General features: G+C 29.1%; 1 protein-coding gene across 1 annotated transcript; it reads left to right on the top strand.

The window, feature by feature from the left end:
• The first annotated feature begins 12,361 nt into the window (after window positions 1–12,361).
• LOC145973044 (ATP-dependent DNA helicase Q5) lies at window positions 12,362–17,333 on the top strand. Its single transcript, XM_083102186.1, has 14 exons — window positions 12,362–12,657; window positions 12,819–12,943; window positions 13,060–13,224; window positions 13,465–13,641; window positions 13,723–13,902; window positions 13,982–14,087; window positions 14,163–14,274; window positions 14,346–14,573; window positions 14,871–15,062; window positions 15,164–15,284; window positions 15,363–15,452; window positions 15,544–15,723; window positions 15,832–17,092; window positions 17,186–17,333. The coding sequence occupies exons 1-14, from the start codon at window positions 12,570–12,572 to the stop codon at window positions 17,233–17,235; spliced, it is 3,075 nt and encodes a 1,024-aa protein (XP_082958312.1). The 5' UTR covers window positions 12,362–12,569; the 3' UTR covers window positions 17,236–17,333.
• The last annotated feature ends 402 nt before the right edge of the window (window positions 17,334–17,735 follow it).

Genomic DNA, 17,735 nt, shown 5'->3' with positions numbered 1-17,735 from the left:
TAAAATATACATTGACATGAAATATTAAATTGTTGTTTATCAAGCGCCAAAAAAATAGCTTAAACTTGCAGAGTGATACAGAGGACTTGCATCATACATTTGCGACGATAATCGATAATTTATCGAAAATATGAGGCGTTCGTTCACGCGTCGGTATGTTTGTTATCGTTGAGTCAACTGCGCATATCCTTGGTTGAGTCCATGTTTACGTCCTGACAACCGAGGACATATTTATACAGTTCATCATTGAATCTTGAACCAACATGAGGCGCACAGCGGTATACTATATTATTAATTGTAAAAAGCGCGGAATCTGGTGAGCCACGCTTCTAACTATTAATTTAAGCAAAAAAGCTTATTCACGTGTAATATCTTTCGGTATTTATTTTATTATTTTTACTCGATTTGTTAGATCTGCTGTGACGTCGCATAGCATAACTATAGTATATTTAATTGACTATTGGAAGCAGAGCGCTTACTAGACCTCCGCGGGACGCAATTTAGCGTCACCTACGCGTCGAGAACAAATTCGTTTAATGTAACGCGTCACTATCTGTAACATATATTGTTAACATCGCACTGAAGAAGGATCAAAAGATGATCCGAAACGTACGTTTTTTGTTATTATAATGTGTTTTTTAATAAACTAATACTGAAAAAAGAAAGAAGTGTTGTTGCTTCTCTGCGCTCCAACTACCGCGCGTTGGCTCTTATGCCATTTTCTTTTTAATTTTTTAATCAATAAATTAAAATACTTGTATAATTTAATATTCCACGTTAATGCATATTTTATAAAATATTTCGGCAACGAATTATCGATAACACGGTGTTCGACTTTGGCAATATAAAATATAAACAGTAGCGCGCTATACGTTACCGCTTTGTCATTATTCGCACGGTGACTCTCGAGTAATAAAGTAGTGGTGAGAAACGCTTCGTATATTGTAATTTTTTTACTAAACATGATTATGATTAGTATCGAAACATAATTTGCTATAAATATAAATAAAAATTAATTGATTAAAAATTAATTAACTATATGAAATTATATTGCAACGATAAATCTTTATCGAATCGCAATAATTCATTACTGCGAATAAAAATTAAAACAGGGAATATGTAAAAGAGCATAGATTTAATTATGTTATGATCTTTCGATCATTGATGCTTATTATAATATTTCTTTAACAATATTAGAATTAAATATATTTCTACCAATGCTTTAAATATTCTCCTTGTTAATTAAATCCTTGTTAATTAAACAATAGCTATGTATCACGACGTGTAATTATTTTTATCTTAACGTGTAATCTTTTAATCTTACGATACATTAATACATTAGATACATTAGATATATGAGATACATTAATATGTTAAAATATTTCAACAATGAATTAACAACAACATAGTATCCGACATAAACAGTACCGCGCTAATGATTTTGTTTTACGGTCTTATTACGCAAATTTAAATTTATATACTATATTGCAAAATAAATTCCATATTATATATATTATAATTATATATAAAATTATATATAATATATAACCCTCCCATGGGGTACACCTTGTCGCGGTGGGAGGGCTTAGTACTTGGATGGTGCCTTGAGATTTATCTTAAATTTTTCTATTTATGATAAATCTTATGGTGCCTGAAAGGGAAGCTAAGTACCCTTTCGCGTCGTCGGTGCCGTCAACGTGCCGCGGACGGCTGCGCTTTGTAATCGCGTTTTCGCGTTTTCGCGTTTTCAAAATCCCAATTTCGTTTTTGTCAACGAGTCTCTCCTTCCGATGCCAACTAACTGGGATGTTTCATCGAGTCGTTGCTTTGCGACGTACTCGCGCCTTGTGCATCGTGGCACTTGGTGATGCCGGCCGCGCAGAACGTATGTCCAGTACGAAATGTGCATGGGCGCGCGGGTTCGAGCTTCGCGCTCGATCGGCTTAATGATGGACACGCTCTGCTTCGTCAATTGATTTGGCCCGAATCGGTTAGAACTCGATCGATTGTTCGGAATGGTCGTTAATGGGTCTCTTCTCTTTGCTCGTCTACAGCCATACGCCCAGCGTGTGTTAACCCTGTCGAGACTCCGTCGACTGGATTCCCTTAGGCACGATTTTCGCTCGGTAAAAGGGGTTGCCTCCCCATTTTCTAAATTGCTGAATGTTAGCATTTAAAAAATGTGGGTATCCTCTTCTTTTACCGTCTACCAGCCTTGTGTACTGCGCTAGTGATATAGCATCCGTGCGGGTCACCTGAAATCGTGCTTAGCGGGTCCAGGTTCGATACGAGATAGGATAATTATGCGCGAAAAAGAGCTGGTGAACTTCATTTTCCTCTATTTCGTCAATCGTTTCGTCTTCTTTCCGGTTCGGGCCTAATCTTTGCTCGTTGTATCGTTGCATTCCCGATCTGTTGGCTCGAAGTTGATTCTTGTGAAATGAAATGGGATTTTCGCTCGTACCGAAACCGGGAGTGTCGTACAAAGTATATATATATATTAAATATATACATCGCGCGACCAAATTTTTAATCGTACCGAATTAGTGCGGGAGTGCCGTTTAGTATCGCGCGTAAAATAGCGGAAATAGCGATATAAAAATATTGCTCGTGAGTGCGGGAGTGCCGTTAAAAGTATCGCGCGTCAACAATATGAGAGGAGGAGGAGGCTTGGGAGAGGCATCTTACATCGGCGGAGTAACCTGATGGTGAGTATCTATTATTTATATATCAATTGTTATAAATCGTTATAAACGAACAATAATTCGATCTTATTATTTAAATGAATTAAAAAGAAAATTAGAGAGAAAGATTCTTATAAAAGTCATATAAAACTTTCTATTTAAAAAATAGTTTCAAAAATTTATAAAAGTTTTGCACACATGTTTATCTCTGCTTATTATTTTACACATTGGATATAAAATTCCGCACGATAAAAATTTTTTGAAATATTATTTTTAGCATTGTTATAAATTTTATATTTTTATATTTGTATGTTACAGACAACGTAGCTTCGATAACTCCGCTGTTGCGCATCAGTGCCGGTGAGTGAGAAAAACTTTTATTTAATTTTAAGGTAACGGATTCGTAGAGATTGTAGATGTAGATGTAGATGTAGATGTAGATGTATATTGTAGATTGTAGATAAATCCGTTGCCTTAAAATGGATGAGCTAGGATAGATTAAGTTAAATAAATTTTAATAAATTCTTTTTCGAAATGCTTTGCATCTATTGCGAAAATATATTGAAGTATTAATTAAAAAAAGAAGATCAAGAAAAGATTTTTTTCTAAAGATTTTGTCTAATTTATTAAATAAAGAGCACGCATTAATAATTGTATCAATTTTATCAATTTCTGATGCTACTTTATTTTTATAACGCGAGCTTAACTTATTCTAATTTCTTAGCTCATCCATTGTAGAATTTGTTTGTAGATATTAGTGTTGATATTAGTTATAAACTTTACTTTAACTTAATATAAAGCCAAATGATTAATTCATTAAATAACTTGTAACATGATAATAAATGACTTACCATATGGCCGTGTTAGCAATTTAATATAATATATAGAAATTTGTGGTTTGGCTTTATTTAGTTAAAATAAAGTTATATTCAAATATTTAACGAACGATCGTAAAATCGAACGATCGTTACGATGAGCGTGAAATATCCCGCTCATTTCCCGGTAATTAACCGGCAAAAGAAGGAGTTTTTATCTCCTTTCTGGATCTCTGATTAGAGATCGAGCGAGAAAGTGGTCAGGATCAACGAAAGGTAGGGTCAACTGGCCTGAAGAAAAGCTCGCACGCGGTTAGGGTACGCGGTTAGGGAATGTAATTAGGGCATTGATTAAAATATATATGATTAGAGATTAGGCTCCTCAAATCTCGAATAATTTTAATCAGAAAGTAGGGTTGTTAGGACTCATAGGGTTGTTAAGATCATAAGGTTGTTAGAACTCATAGGGTTGTTAAGATCATTATTTCTTTCAATTCTTTTAATATTCCAATAATCCTAGGGATAAATTAAAATTATTTATAAAAATTAAATTAAATTTATTTTTAAAAATGTAAAAATAAATATAACATGTTAAAAATAAAAATAAAAATGTTTTAAAAATGAAATTTAAATTTTCTAAATTTTCAGGAATATTAAAGAAATAGCATAATTATTAATGTTTAAGAAATATCTTAACGTTATATTTTATTTCAAAAATATATGTGTATTAAGTTAAATAATATTAAATTCAAATGTTAATGCTATCAATATCAAATTATTTATGTTATTAAATATTTGAATAAATCGAATATATTGTCTTTAATAGTCTGCTCTAGTAATGCAAATATTTTTTTACCATTTAAAAGACGATAATTTTATTAATGACTGTTTTAATTGCAATTGTTTACATTATATAAATCTTATTAAACTCTAATTATTATATCGATTATTAGAGGGACTTTGATAAAATCATTCTCTATTCAACGTTTTTAATTACGTTTTTTATTTACATCGAAGCTTGCTCTATCTTTATGCGTTTTGAATATTTCTTTTAGATAGTCTGCACAAAATGCACCAATAATACAAATACTTTCTTTTACAATCGAAGAAACGATCAATTTTATTAATGACTCTTTTGATCACGATTATTTACGTTTATACGTTATTTATATAAAACTAATTAAAAACTAATTAATTCTATTACTGTATGTCCATTATTAATAATATATATTGCGTAATTAATCATCACTAATCACTCTCGTCTGATCTATGTAAAATTTCTTATTAAATTTTATATTATATGTATACTTTAGAGACACTTTCGTGTAATTCTGTGTAATAAATTTTATTTTGTATTAAATTTCAGATTATACTTTATATTAAATTTGTATTATATTTTGTAATATATACATATATATATATATATATATATATGTATGTATATATGTTTGTAATGTAATTACTTTTATGTTAATTAATAATTTAATATGTCTATGTTAGCATGTTTATGTTAATAATTTTTTTGTTAGTATGTTTATGTTAATATTTTTTATGTTATCTACAATCTACAATCTACATCTATATCTACATCTGCAATCTCTACGAATCCGTTACCTTAAAGTTAAATAAAAGTTTTTTTCACTCACCGGCATTGATGCGCAACAGCGGAATTGTTGTTATCGAAGCTAGTTGTCTGTAACATACAAATATAAAATTCATTTATAATAATGCTCACAAAATGCAATTAATATTTAAAAAAATTTTTATCGCGCGGAATTTTATATCCGATGTGTAAAATAATAAGCAGATAAACACGTATGGAAAAATTTTATAAATTTTTGAAACTGTTTTTTAAATAGAAAATTTTATGACTTTTATAAAAATCTTTCTCTTTAATTCATTTAAATAATAAGATCAAATTATTGTTCGTTTATAACAAGTTAACAATTTATAACAATTAATATATAAATAATAGATATTCACCATCAGGTTGCTCCGCCGATGTAAGATGCCTCTCCTAGGCCTTCTCCTCCTCTCATGTTGTTGGCGCGCGATACTTTTAACGACACTCCCGCACTCGCGAGCGATATTTTTATATCGCTATTTCCGCTATTTTACGCGCGATACTTAACGGTGTCCGCACTATTTTGGTACGATAAAAAATTTTCTATTTGATCGCGCGATGTATATACTTAATATGTATATACTTTGAACGGCACTCCCGGTTTCGGTACGAGCGAAAATCCCATTTCACTTACGAGAATCAGCTTCGAGTCAACAGGTCGGGAATGCAACGATACAACGAGCAAGGATTAAGCCCAAACCGGAGAGAAGACGAAACGATTGACGGAAATAGAGGAAAATGAAGTTCACCAACTCTTTTTCGCGCATAATTAACCTATCTCGTATCGAACCTGGACCCGCTAAGCACGATTTCAGGTGCCCCGCCCGGACATATTATGCCTCCCGCGGTTGCTATATGCTACACCAGGCTGGTAGACGGCAAAAGAAGAGGATACCCACATTTTTTAAATGCTAACATTCAGCAATTTAGAAAATGGGGAGGCAACCCCTTTTACCGAGCGAAAATCGTGCCTAGGGGAATCCACTCGACTCCTCGACAGGGTTAACACACGCAGTGCGTGTGGTTGTAGACGAGCAAAGAGAAGGGACCCATTGACGACCATCCGAGCAATCGATCGAGTTCTAACTAATTCGGGCCGAATCACTTGACGAAGCACGAAGCACGAAGCGCGAGTGTACGTTGCATAGCAACGTGTGCAAACTCGAAACATCCCAGTTAGTTGGCATCGGAAGTAGAGACTCCTGACAATAAATGAAATTGGGATTTTATATGAAAAAGTCCAAAAGTTCCGCGAAAACGCGACGACGCGAGAATGCGACGACAACGCGAAAACGCGGTAACAAAGCGCTTGCCGTCCGCGGCACGTTGACGGCACCGACGAAAGGGTACTTAGCTTCCCATTCAGGCACCTTAACATTTATCATAAATAGAAAAATTTAAGATAAACCTCAAGACACCATCCAAGTACTAAGCCCTCCCACCGCAACAAGGTGTACCCCATGGGAGGGTTATATTATATATAATTTTATATATAATATAATACATAATTTTGAAATTTATTTTGTAATATAGTACATAAATTTAAATTCGCAAATATAAATGATAAATAAAAATATAAAAGTTAAAAGAAAATCTATTATATAAAGCAATGTTCAAAATAATTGATTTTAAAACTAATTATTGCGCGCAATTAATTTTTACTTTTAAATAGATATATTTTAATGTTATAAACCGCGTAATTACAAAATAATTTATATTTCTTATAGATATAAACTTTTAAAAATATGATAAATAAAAAAATTTCTATTTTTTTATATATGAAATATTTAAATAAATATATTAATATGAAATGTTTTATAAAATATAAGAAGTATTATATTTTTATAAGTATATGTATTATATATGTTACAATTTAAAATTACTATTGAATCACTATAGAAGAATTAAAACGAAACGTGAAATATGTATATTTTGAATATATATAATACTAATGATAAATAATTTATATATTATTGCGTCCGCGGAACGATATATATCGAATGCGCGCGACACAATCGGCATACGCTGACGTTTGTGCACTTGTAAATAATAACGCGATTTAAGGTGCACAAGAATTTTAATAAACCGCGAGTAACATACAAGAATTCAGAATAATCGTAAAACGGATCACAAATAAACGCGCGTCTGCACAGCTTGGCAGCTGGGCTCAGACTCTCTAAGGCCCGGTTGCACCAACATTATTTTAGCTTTAAGCGAAACTTAAATATATGTCTGTCTTTATTTATTTAGAAAGAAAGATAAAGATAGATATATATTTAAGTCTCGCTTAAAGCTAAAATAACGTTGGTGCAACCGGGCCTAACATTCATTGTTTATAACAACATCTTGACAACGCGCGCGGAAACGATCTTCTTCGAAAGAATTCAACGGGTGACGAATACATTCAGCGGGACGGGACGCGGGGACGCAACAATATATGTAATAAATAATGAATGTGATAAATAATTTATATTAATGACTTACATCATATCTCTCATTGGTCCATCCATTTTCAAAACCTTCTTTTTTCTTTTGCTTCCTTCGCTCTTTTCTCGTGACACTTTAATCCTCGTTGCACTTGCACTTATTCACGAAAAGTTCCTCGTTGCACTTGCAATTGTGTTCAGAGAAAGAATTTGATAATATATGATACGTCTCACATCACTACTTCACTGCTCAAGAGCCACTGAGCGAATGATCGTAAGTCAGAAACATTACCGCGGTACTGTTTATATCGCCAGGGTCGACTATGTAAAGAAAGAATTTGATAATATATGAAACGTCACTACTTTATTGCTCAAGGTACTGTGCGAATGATAATAAAGCCATAACATATTAACAATAGCGCTATACTGTTTATCAAGGTCGAACACGGTGTTATTGATAATTCTGTCGTTGCCGAAATATTTTCTGTAATATAAAATATTTGCGCGAGGAATATTAAATTATAGAAGTATTTTAATTTATTGATTAAGATTAATTGATTATTTATTAAACTATTCATCATGAAGTCTTTCATTATGCTAATTATTTGCATCTATAATTCGATTTTTTTACTACGTGTTCTCTCACAATCCCCCCCCCCAAATTATATTTAGATTGTCAAGTAGAATGATAAAATAACACGGATGGAATATATTTGTGACTCTAAGTATTAAAATAATAATTATTGTCCGTAAAGATTGCAAATATCGATGTGATTATTTAATAAGTTGGATTCCTATCACATTAAATCGATTCTCGATTAAATTGTATATTGTTTAATTAACCAGGATTGAGAAAATTTAAAGCATTGGTCGAAATATATTTAATTCTAATATTGTTAAAGAAATATTATAATAAGCATCGATGATCAAAAGATCATAATATATTTAATTCTTTTGTCCCCTTTCATGTATCCCCTGTTTCAATTTTTATTCGCAGTAATGAATGATTACGATTCGATAAATATTTATCGTTGCGATACAGTTTCATGTCGTTTATCAAAAGTTAATTAATTTTTAATTATTAATATTTATAGCAAATTATGTTTCGATACTAATTGTAATCGTGTTTAGTACAAAAATTACAATATACAAAGCGTTTCTCACTACTTTATTACTCGAGAGTCATCGTGCAAATGATGACAAAGCCGTAACGTATAGTGTGCTACTATTTATATTTTATATTGCCAAAGTCGAACACCGTGTTATCGACAATTCGTTGAAATATTTTATATATTATAAAATATACACTAACGCGAAATATTAAATAACAGAAATACTTTAATTTATTGATTATTAATTAAACAATTTATCACGGAGCATTTCGTTACGTTAATTATTTGCATCTGTAATTCGATTGTTTTACTTCGTGTTTTCTCATAATGCAAATTACATTTAGATTGTCAAGTAGTACGATAAAGTAACATGGGTGAAATATATTTGACTCTAAGTATTAAAATAATAATTATTGTCCGTAAAGATCATAATGATCGAAGTGATTATTTAATATTTTGTATTCTTATCATTTTATCGATTCTCGATTAAATTGTATATTGTTTAATTAACAAGGATTGAGAATATTTAAAGCATTGGTCGAAATATATTTAATTCTAATATTGTTAAGGAAATATCATTATAATAAGCATCAATATGATTGAAAGGTCATAACATAATTAATTCTCTTATGCCCTTTTATGTATCCCCTGTTTCAATTTTTATTCGCACTAGTGAATGAATGCGATTCGATAAAGATTTATCGTTGGGATACAGTTTTATGTCGTTAATTAATTTTTAATTAATTAATACTTATTAATATTTATAGCAAATTATGTTTCGATACTAATCGTTATCGTGTTTAGTACAAAAATTACAATATACGAAGCGTTTCTCATCACTACTTTATTACTCGAGAGTCACCTTGCGAATGATGACAAAGCCGTAATGTAGCGCGCTACTGTTTATATTTTATATTGCTAAAGTCGAACACCGTATTATCGATAATTCGTTGCCGAAATATTTTATATATTATAAAATTTGCATTAACGCGGAATATTAAATTATACAAGTATTTTAATTTATTGAGTAAAATTGATTATTTATTAAACGATTTATCACGGAGCCGTTATGTTAATTATTTGCATCTATAATTCGATTGTTTTACTTCGTGTTCTCTCATAATCCAAATTATATTTATATTGTCAAGTAGAACGATAAAGTAACACGGATGAAATATATTTGTGACTCTAAGCATTAAAATAATAATTATTGTCCGTAAAAATTGCAACGAAATGATTATTTATTATCTTAGATTTCTATCACTTTGATTTTTGATTAAATTGTACACATCGCTAAATATGCATTTTAAGATCTATCGTCGCGACACAATTTTGCGTATTATTTATTATATATAAAATTAAGTAATAATCATATCAAATTATTTCTTAATATACTTCTCAAATCAATCGCGTTTAGAAAAGGAATTTGATGAAGCTTCTCGCATCACTATTTTGTTCGAATTCATTTCGCGAATGATAATATAACTAAAACATGTAAATATTAATGCGTTATATGCTGCAAAGATCGGACGCGGTATTATTATTAATTTGTTGCAAAAATATTTTATATATAGCATGCATATAAGCGCGAAATATTAAATTAATTTAGAGAAGTATTTTAAATTATTGATTAATTTACTATACTTTGATTGATGTATCACGAATCTTTATATTAATCTCGACTTTGCGATTTGACTGTCAGACTGAAAACAAAAACGAAATAAGCATATTTAATCAAGTTAATATTTTTTTTGTATAATATTTACATATATATTGTATAATATCTACATATTATGATTATTATATAAATAAGACATCTAAATAATTTTTTTTTTTTAAGAAAGAGAAAGAGAGAAAGAGGAAAATGACTCGCAGTAATATTAATTACAATTTCGAGAACTTCCTCTGATTATTTGTTATAAATATAAACGCCAAGCACAAATTAAGCATGCAAACAAACAATACTTTTACAGATCCCCTTTATATAAAGCAAAGTGTTCAAAATAAATGATTTTGAGAAACTAATTATTACGCCCTATTTATATTTTTATTTGTCCATTGAACAGATATTTAATATCATCAATTGCACAATTATCGAAAAAATTGTTCTCGAGTATAACTTTTAAAAAGTGTAATGAATAAAAAATCTAATTCTTATATATAAAATATCTAAATAAATATATTATAAAACATATTTTATAACGTATTAATGTATCTATTAAATGTTAATATATCCATAAAGTTTTCGTGTATCTCGTATAAAAATATTTTATTTTATTTTATAATTTTAAATGTTTGAAATTAAAATGTGGAATGTATGTTATATATATTATATGTGTCTTATATATTATATATACGTTATATTGCATGATAATTTAGAATGAATCACTGTCCAGACAATGAAAAAAGAACAAACAATGTTTATTATGTGTGAAAATAATATATAAATATGATAAATAATAAAATTACTTACCGCATATGTGTGTGTGTGTGTTTCGTACGTTGCCCAATGCTTTTCCAGATCTTTTTTTTTCTCCCTTGTATATATTCTTCACTATTTTCTAGTGGCACTCGTCCGCGTATATAAATACGATTAATTACGATTAGTAGAATACGATTAATTACCATAGTCTAATATGTGGGACATTTTGCATGCTATTCTCGATCGCGGAATAATCATATGAAATTCGCACTTTGTTATATCATAAGAGCAACATTTATACGAGATTAAAATTAATAATATAGCAGTAATAAGCAGAACGAATAGCACTAGTACTGTTGATATATGTATATATAGTATATATACATAAAATACAAATCTCGTAAGATCAAAAATTAAAGTAATGAAAAATCGTGATATAACTATTGTTTAATTAATAATTAATTTATACTTGCTTTTTAGAAAAATTTAATCAAAAGATACTTGTTAATTATAATAATTATAACGAATTATGTTGCAATATTAGTCACGATCGAGTTGGAAAAAGAATTTCATAATATACGAAGCGTTTCGCACACTACTACTTTATTATTCGAGTGTCACCGTGCGAATGATGACAAAGTCGTGACATGTATAGCGCGCTTGCTATACGTCGCCAAGGCCAAACATGATATTATTGATAATTCTCTGCCGAAATATTTTACGTACTATATATACCCGCGGAATTTTAAATTATAGAGATATATTTTATTTTAAATTAATTATTAAACGATTGATGTATCACGGAACCTTTTGTTATGCTAATGATTTGAATTTATTCGATTGTTTTACGCTTTCCCGAAGTCAAATTTTATAATATTTAGTTTTGCATTTCAAAAGACTGACTTATAGCGAGCTAAATAAATAAATAAATAAATGATGTTGAGAAGAAAAAGAAGACACATAAATAAATAAATAAATAATAGCGTGAAAAGAGAAAACATACTAACATTTTTATATAATAAATTATTATTAATTAAATTATTTATATTTTTATTTATATTATTTATATTATCAGAGAGACATATATGTTACCCTCTGAGAACATTCGTGGACATTGGCTTTGTAGTTCATGTCCACGTTTTCAATGTCCATAGAGGGAGTATCGCTTTCAGGAATCACCTAAAAGCAGGTCGTGACACCTCTCAGTCTTCTCTCTGCTGATACTAATAAATCATTCATACATGTATACATTCATTTTGTACATATGAATGAATAACATATAACCTTTCCTTTCGTATGACAGTGTGTTGCAGATACTATTATATAGTGTGTGTGAATGATATGAATATCAAGCTTATTTTATAAAGCCATTGCACAAAATAACAATTGTATCTGACACATGAAAAGTAGCAAGTGTCACTGTTTGTTTTATTGGCTTCATTATTAAAAAAACGTACAACGCACGCGATAAATATATATATGTAGAATGTTGCAGAGCGTTTTAAAATCAAAATTCGGTTATGACAGTTTTAAAAATGACATTCAAAAACAAGCCACCACTGCAATTCACAAAGGTTTTTATGGAAAATTAATCTTTTTCATACTCGGATTACTGATTTTGTCAGTACATCTGCAATATGTACTTCCTTCTCTTGAAAAAATCTATAATTTTTTTTTTCAATGAATATATTTATCAGATTCGCAGAAAATAATCATATATGTTTGATAATTTTAGGAAAACGAGATGTATTCGTGTGTATGCCAACTGGTTCTGGAAAGTCTCTCTGTTTTCAGTTACCAGCAATAATGAGAGAACAAAAAGTTGCGATTGTCTTTTCACCACTTCTAGCTTTGATGAAGGTACATATTTTTTTGTATATTTGAATTTTGTATATTATATTTTTCTATATATAAGAATCTAGGAAAAGAGGTATTGTGTAGCAATAAAAATATATTGATTTAATTTATATTTCTAGAATCAAATAGATTTCTTAATATCTAAAAAAATAAATGCTTGTTCTTTGAATTCCACTACATCAAGCAAAGAAAGAAATACAATAATGGAAGATCTTATGTCAAATTCTCCTAAAATCAAATTATTATATGTCACTCCAGAAATGGGAGCACAAAAGCATTTTCAGGTATTGTATCTTGTAGTTCTCATACATAATTATTAAAGTTATTTGTATTCGTGAATTTTTTCTCAATACAACAAACAGAATATAAAAAAATGATTCATTTTTGCTATTATTTTTATTTTATTTTACATTCCAGAATGGAAACAATTTTAAATTATTTTAAAAAATAGTTTAAAATAAAATATAAAAATTTTAGTTTATATATATACTTAATTTTTATTGTAATATATATTTAATTTTTAGGAAATTGTAACTAAATTGTGCAAGAAGAAAGCACTCTCTTATTTTGTTATTGATGAAGCTCATTGCTTAAGTGAATGGGGTCATGATTTTAGGCCAACTTATAGGCAATTGGGAACGTTCAAGAAATTGTGCCCCAAAATACCTATGATTGCATTAACAGCAACTGCTGCAAAACAAGTATTTAAAAACAATTAAAATGTACATTTATATAGATTATATTATATACTACATATAATTATACATTGAATACTGTTACAGGTAAAGGATGATATTCTCCAAAGTTTGCATATGAAAGATGCATTGATTTTCTCTCAGCCAGTATTTCGTCCCAATCTGTATTATGATGTGTGGTTTCTAGAAACATTAGATAAACCATTTGTACATCTGAAAAACTTTATTTTAGATGCATTAGGACCTTCAGATAATTCTATTCCCATGGTGAGTTAAATTGTATTATGGTATTCTATGAATTATTAAGAATAACATTATAGATTTTTCATGAACATAATATTTTTAGCATAAAAGAAATTGTGGTATCATTTATTGTAGAAAAAAGGAAACAACTGAAATTGTTGCACATAAATTGACTCTTGCTGGCATTACAACACTGGCATATCATGGGAGTATGTATGATTTTTGTAGCATGTTGGTGATGAAATTCACAAGATCAATATTATTTTATTTTAATACTTAAATAGGCTTGAAAGCTCAGGAACGTAATGAAGTACAAAATAAATGGACGACAGGTGAAGTATCTGTCATCACAGCAACATGCAGCTTTGGAATGGGTGTTGACAAAGGATCTGTTAGGTAAATTATTATAGCATCTTTGATCAACCTAATAAAAAAAAATAATATCTTTATTATGTAAATTTGTATAGATTTGTAATTCATTGGACAGTACCAAAGAATATTGCAGCATATTATCAAGAATCAGGAAGAGCTGGCAGAGATGGCAATCCAGCATTTTGCAGAGTTTATTTTAGTAATGAAGAATATGGACCTATTTCATTTCTTATCAAGGAGGAAATTGCACATAAAAATTCAGAACTTGCAAAAATTAAGTGGCAAGATTTCGAAAAAAGTGTTGCATACTGTTTAGAGACAAAGTACGAACTATAATATACTATACTAACTAACTATAATATAATATACTATACTATAATATAAATGAAAATTAATTGTTAAGAATAAAAGAGAATATTTAAAGATATTTTTTAAATATTATACATTTTCAAATCTTGCAATCTTTTTTGGAATAAAGAATATATTAGGATATAATATAGGATATAATTAGGATATAATATTTTAACATTATAGCAGTAAAACTTATGATATAAATATTTAAAGAATGCTTAAAAATTTTAAATATATTGGTAATAGTTATATATTTTATTATCTTACAGATGCCGGCACGCAGTATTTTCCAAGTATTTCGGGGATTCTCCTCCGCCTTGCAGAAACAGATGTGACATATGTAAAAACAAAGACGAAGTGCAAGCGAGAATTGCTGAGTTTGAAATGTATCAGAGCACAACTAAAAAATTCCGAAATAATATAGGCAGTGTAACACAAATAAACTACAACGACAACGAAAAGTATGTGAAAAATTAATTTAACAAATTATATTTAGCAAATATAATTCTTTTAATGTTATAAAATTTGCTCACATATAAAAATGTATACAATTGCATAATAGTGATGAGTTCGATGAGTCAGGAGAATCAAGAGAGAAGATTATAGCTGTTGAAAAGCGAGAGAGAAAAGAACTTATTATGAAACAATTTGCACTTCGACGTAGTGCATCTAAAGAGGACAAGGTAAGTTTGTTGTATATTTTTATATTTTATAGTTTTATATTTTTTCACATTTTTATTTCTATTTTTCTCTTCCTTTAGATAAAGCGAGAAAACATTGAATACGCAAAAATAGCGCATGTCCGTGCAGCTGATAGTACAGATAAAAAAATAAAAGGCTTAACCGTTCAAGTAAGAAATCATGCATAATTATATTTTACATTTTCAGTACTTTTTCACATGATTCTTCTTCTTCTTATTATTATTTTTTCATTATTTTTAGGTGCGGGAACACTTTTATAATGAATTGAAAGTAGCATTACTTGAGAATTATCAATATTCTTCAAAAAATAATAAACAACTTCAAGAGAAGGATATTCATGATATGACTAATAACATAGAATACGAAATATTTTCCAGCACTAAAGTACCAAATAAGTACAAGCTTGATATGTCTAAATTGGTAAGATATGTAATATTTACTATATATATATATATATATATATATATATATATATATATATATATATATCATAAAATCTTCATATATACAATATTTTTTTCCATACAGATTTCATCGATACGAAAATGTACTAATGATAATACTATCTACGAAAAAATACGTGATTATAGTAAAATAGAATGTCATGACATAGAATTTAATAATTCTAACAATATAGATACATTTAAGGAACAAGAATCTAATATAACTAAAACCGAATTTAACGAGAACACTTGCTTGTCAAACGAATGTAGTAAACCAATTTTCCCTTCTGTCTTTAAAACTGCATTAGAGGTTTTAAATGAGGAAAAGCTACAAACATTTACATCAGACAAAAATGAAAAGATTTCGTTGAAAAAATTATGTGTTAAAAATGTCAAAATAAAGCAAATTAAAAATGAAACATCTATTATTAATTTTAATAGTGCGCAAAAAAATACATGTAAAAGCGAAACGCCATTAATGCAAATGTCAAATGATTTTGTCTGTGCACGAAAAATTTATGATGATAACACATCCAACTTTAGTACAAGTTCTTCTAAATCAAAATCTAATACAAGTTCCTCTAAACCTAAAGTTCGCAGGAGTAAAACAGATAAAGTAAACAAACCGGGTAAAACAGTTTATGAACAAATTTTAGCATCAGCACGATCAGTATCAAAAAAAACTACAGATGAAAAAGAAGATATTTTTCTCGATACAGAGTCAAAAGTTGACAGTGCTGGATATATTAAAAGCAAAAATGAGATTAAGAATAAAAATAAAAGAGACTACGAAGTCATAGAACACCATGAGGATGATATAAAATCTGCTAAGAAAAGAAAAATTGTACATAATGAATGCAATGATGAAACTAATAATTACGTATCTAATAAAACTATCGATAAAAAGATTTTAGATGACGAGTTTGATACAGAAATAGTTAAGGAAAGAAATGCAGCTATAAATATTAATACTATAAATGATGATTTATTGATGCCCGAAAATAATAAAACGAGAAAGCATTTGGAAGAAGATACCACTAATACAATAAATGATGATTTATCGACGGAAAAAAATAAAACGAGGAAGCACTTGGAAGAAGAAGTTAATGTAGAATTAAAGAAGAAAGAAAAAACTGCTCATTTATTTAATTTAAAACAGCACGAAAAAGATAAAAGTAATAATAGACTGAAAGTACCTGCGGATAGAGTTATGCAATTTAAAACAGCAGAAATTTTAAAATCGTATCTGATGAAATATTATCCATCGGAACGTCTCCCAGATAGAGCAACATTCTCAAAAACTTGCAGAGAAATGCACTACAGTATGTTAAGAAAAAAAATATTTGGTAAGATAATTTCTAAAATTTATATTTGACTATACAATGCCCTAGATATTAGAAATTTTAATAAACATAAATAACATCGTTTCTATTTTACAGATAAAGAAGGAATACATAATTTTGTTGTAAGCTTTATGAACCAATCTTGAAAGATTTTTTATTTTATATCTAACGTATTTCTATTTATTGTTAGGTAAGCAATATAAAAGTAACGAAAACTTTTTCGAAATAAATACATGATCCTTTTTACTTCGTAAAGTTATTGACATTTGTATTATTCAAAAAAACGCGGGAATCGATCAATGTTACGTCACATTTGATACATCACGACTTCATGTTGGTAAGAGTGAACAGTAATAGACGCGCACGAAAAATCGTTCGGGAAAAATCTATACGGAAATTTGATTTAAAAACGTAATCGAATAATTATTACGGTGAAATTTTGATGTACTTTGTGTTGCGAGTTGAAACGGATTAATATTTTCCGGATATCATCGATAGTTTACGTGCGGAAAATAATTTTACGTATAATAATTTTATATGACGTATTTCGTGAACGGATGTGCATAATTAAGAGGTAAGTCGAGGCAATGAATGGCATAAATAATAATAAGAAATAATTGAATTAATCATACTATTACAATATGAA

Source organism: Camponotus vicinus, unplaced genomic scaffold (assembly GCF_025532165.1).
Source record: "Camponotus vicinus isolate PSW18456_S1 unplaced genomic scaffold, iyCamVici1.0 SCAF_6, whole genome shotgun sequence".
Lineage (NCBI taxonomy): Eukaryota > Metazoa > Arthropoda > Insecta > Hymenoptera > Formicidae > Camponotus > Camponotus vicinus.
This window is presented reverse-complemented; position numbering and strand designations above follow the sequence as displayed.

Bases quoted from the DNA above. Each gene is read 5' to 3' on its own strand.
- LOC145973044 (XM_083102186.1), top strand. From the start codon at position 12,570: ATGTTGCAGAGCGTTTTAAAATCAAAATTCGGTTATGACAGTTTTAAA. The intron at 12,944-13,059 runs GTACATATTTTT...TTATATTTCTAG, and splicing joins CACTTCTAGCTTTGATGAAG to AATCAAATAGATTTCTTAAT. The intron at 14,088-14,162 runs GTATGTATGATT...ATACTTAAATAG, and splicing joins AACACTGGCATATCATGGGA to GCTTGAAAGCTCAGGAACGT.